This window comes from Gavialis gangeticus, unplaced genomic scaffold (assembly GCF_001723915.1).
Source record: "Gavialis gangeticus isolate Ggan-Ray unplaced genomic scaffold, GavGan_comp1, whole genome shotgun sequence".
NCBI lineage: Eukaryota > Metazoa > Chordata > Crocodylia > Gavialidae > Gavialis > Gavialis gangeticus.
In genome coordinates, this window is record NW_017728975.1 from 1,746,191 (window position 1) to 1,749,842 (window position 3,652).

At 38.8% G+C, this 3,652-nt stretch overlaps 1 protein-coding gene across 1 annotated transcript in view; it reads left to right on the top strand.

The window, feature by feature from the left end:
• LOC109291234 (proteasome activator complex subunit 4-like) overlaps positions 1-3,288 on the top strand; it is a 108,821-nt gene extending 105,533 nt beyond the window's left edge. Inside the window, exons 30-32 of the mRNA XM_019508152.1 lie at positions 1,202-1,255; positions 2,345-2,474; positions 3,069-3,288. Of these exons, the coding sequence (XP_019363697.1) occupies positions 1,202-1,255; positions 2,345-2,474; positions 3,069-3,269 (385 nt within the window). The 3' untranslated portion in view covers positions 3,270-3,288. The remainder of the gene's footprint in view (positions 1-1,201; positions 1,256-2,344; positions 2,475-3,068) is intronic.
• Positions 3,289-3,652: the final 364 nt, after the last annotated feature.

Here is a 3,652-nt window from a genome sequence, read left to right on the forward strand (position 1 = left end):
TTTTTTTTTTTTTTTTTTTTTTATTATTTATTTATTTATTTATTTATTTATTTTTCTTCATTGTTTCATGTTTCCATTTTTTTTGTCAATAGAACTGACTTTCAGGACTCTTCATTTGCATTTGAAGGGATGCCACTGACTTCAATTAGCTTCTATAAATTCTTATATCATACTCCGCACTATAATGCAGTGATTAGCAATAGTGTGTCATAGCATCTGGTTGTGCCAAAATGAGACCTTTTTTTATAAAGGGTGTCATAGAATATTATCACTGTCAGGTTGGCACACATCTCTGTGATTTACAAGATAAAACTACAGATCTCAAATAGTATCAAAATCACTCTCATCTGTTGTGGTCTTTCTGAATTCTTTGCAACAGCGGAATTGCTCTGGTTCTGTAAAGTTGGCATTTGCTGAGGGGCGGTTTGAGTCCTACAACAGGTGCCTTGCATCTAAAAAGTTTGAGAACCACTGCTGTACTATCTTGAGCTCACTACTGGTGCATTCACGTAGTAACTGTCGTCAGTACAGCATTTTGACATAGACATATTACAATACAAGTACCCATTAAGATGACTATACTTCAGATTTTACAGTAGGTTACATTTGTGAATTTGAGATCTTGTTTTGTAGTCTGTTTAATTGGCATTGCTGTTGTATACCTTTTTATTTCAGCTTTATTACAGGTAAACACCCTCTTGAAGTGTTTATGAAGAGAAAATGGAGGGGGTGCCTGGGTGTTCTAGGAAGATTCGGTAATAAGGGAATATCACTGCTGCAGTAATAGGAGAGAAGTTGTGGTGATATGAACCAAGGCTGATGTGGCGCCGGGGGCCATGGCAATGAATGCTGCTGCCATTTGCCCCACCACCAAATTTCTGGCCCTGCCGACAGCACCTCAGCCTGTGTGACACTGCTTCATGGGCCACATCTGGCCCACAAGGCTGTGTCTTGGATGTCTGAGGTTAAGTAATCCTTTGGTGGTTCTTCCTCAACTCGGTAGCATTGCTGCTCCTCCACCTTCCCAAAATTACAATTATTAATGCTGCAAATGCTGTGCATTTATTACTGACTATGGTTTATTTTGACTTTGGATTAAAGAGGTCTTTTTCTGTCTTGACATTTTTTTACGGTGCTTGGTCTCAATAGAGACTAGAAGGTCCTCCTCTCTAGATGTTCATTTTGCTTTTGTTTTTTTCAGAAACTATGAGAACTTGGTCAACATGCTGTTAGATTGTGTGGAACAAAGAAATCTGTAAGTTTGTTCTTCTGTAAGCTCCTTTGAAGAAAGGGAGGGGGAGTACATTAGTAGTAATAAAATGTATAGTAGTAAAATGGGTAGTTTAAGTGACTAGGATATGCTATCTTTGATTTTCATTTTAGACTAGCATGAGTTTTATAGATAAATAATAATCAAAAGATCTGTAGTATCTTGTCTTTTTTTTAAATAAATTTTGTTTCGTCTTATTTCACGGATTGTCATGGAGTTGGGGACTGACTAACCCCACAAATGGTCTTCTGCCTCCCTTATAGTGAAAAGGGAAGAGAAACGGGACAGTGTGCTTAATTATCTATTCTTTCAAGCTATTTAGTTTATAACAGGTTCAAGGCGCATGTTTCAGAATAAGACAAAATGGGCACGTCTGCACATAAACTAATTCAGCATAATAAACTCGGTGCAGTTTGCTCTGAACTTCGTTGCTCCCAGGACCACAGCATGTTGAGCTAGGGCAGCATAGCCCCAGCTGGCAGGGGGCCCACAGAGTCAGCCTGCCAGCCTGGCACTACTCTGCCCAGGTTTAACATGCTGCGGAAGGGCTGGCTGGGGCAGGAGGGTGCTACAGTGCGGGGCTAGCCAGTACAGTCTATGCACAATCTAGACATGCCTTGCGGTGGACTAAGTAACTCCACCATAGAGTACTTGCGTTGTGCAGTACTATCCTGTAGATGGTGATGCTTTACTGTGGAGCTCACTAGGGAACTCTGCAGTAAGCATTTCGTGTAGCTGCACCCAATGTGTTCAATTCGGATGCATTACATAATCTTGTAGTATTTAGTAGCTAGGCTGCTGTGCAGTGGCCAGGTTCTGTTAAGCCTGTGGGATCGCAGTGTTCGTATGTGCTGATTTCTTTATTTATCACTGCTAAGAATTAGCAGTTCTTGGTATTAAAAGTATTCTGCCCAATACGATTCTGAGTAATGGACGCTATATTTTAACTGCCCTAAATCATTTTATTTTATTACTACATCTGCTTAACTTCAGTGATTTTTTTTTTTGATACATTTTTATAAGCATCTTATGTGTAAAGTGCTGTCTTCTCCATTATTGCTTTTTGATTTTCAGACCCTGGAAATTTGAGCACATAGGCATTGGCTTTTTATCCTTGCTCCTGAGAGATGATAGGGTGCTGCCTGTCCGTGCCATAAGATTCTTTGTTCAGTGTCTAACCCACGATGCCATTGTGGTTCGTAAGGTAAAGTTCATACATGTTGAAAATTCCCACTTTCAGGTGGATCTCTGGTCCACGTGTAAATGTTTTGTATAGAGCCCTATGTACCTGTGAGTGACTGCATGTGTACACGCTAGTTTTTGCCCCTGTAAAAATTAGTTTAGGGAGTTCAGTGACAATGGCATTAGCTGTAGAAGCTTACATGTATAATTCAGTGAATACTCTCTTTCTTTATGTTAGTATTGCTTTTTATGGTATCTCCCTTAAATGTAATCAGTTCAGGAGTTCTGGTTAACAGAGCATAAACACAGTGCAGAGGGATGTTCATCTCTGCCTTCTACGTATACTATTCATTTGGTTTATTGTGCTTATTACATTAGTGTTTCCACCACTTGAAGCTGAAAAAATAAAAACAATAAAAAAGGTTGTCAGTTGTGGACTGCAACTCCTGAGGCAGCAAACTCAGCTACTGGTGTGCTTAATGGTGGTAGTTATACATTTGAGGGAATGCCTCTAAGCATTGTGTTAGTAAGATGAGTGGCCATAATGTGAATACAGACCAGTTCTTCCAGTGAGAATGTGAAATGGATACACTAATCCTCAGATTCTTATTTTTAGATGGCTATTTCAGCTGTTGCTGGCATTCTCAAGCAGCTGAAGAGAGTCCACAAAACGGTGCCCATCTGCCCATATGAAGTCAGTAAGTATTTGATAATGTTTAAAGTCTCTCCTTCAGATTTTCTGAAAATACCTTCCTCAACTAGCTTACTAATAAAACATCCTGTGTTCTGTGAATTCTTCAAGGTGTTAATGTTTTAAGCAAATAAACAAGATAAGTAGCCTATCCAGAATTTGTTTTCTCCTTAGAACAAAATATGTTAATTTTATTAATTCAGTGGGTTGTAATGAGGGTTAAAAATATAACCACACTTCATGTATAAGGCAGGAGCTTGATCATCTCTCTTTGAAGTCAGTGGGAACTTTGCATTAACTTGAATGAGCACATGATCAGGTCAGTTGTATTATTGCATGCCTCTACTTTCTTTTCAAACGGTACTCTCTTATTCCAGCCATATTCATGTTATGTGATATTTGAAAAGTATTTCATAAGAGATTCTTTTATATTATTTCTGTATTTGTTAGCAGAAGAGCTGACTTTTCCTGATTCTGAAGAACCCAAATGCCTACCAAATATAGGCAGA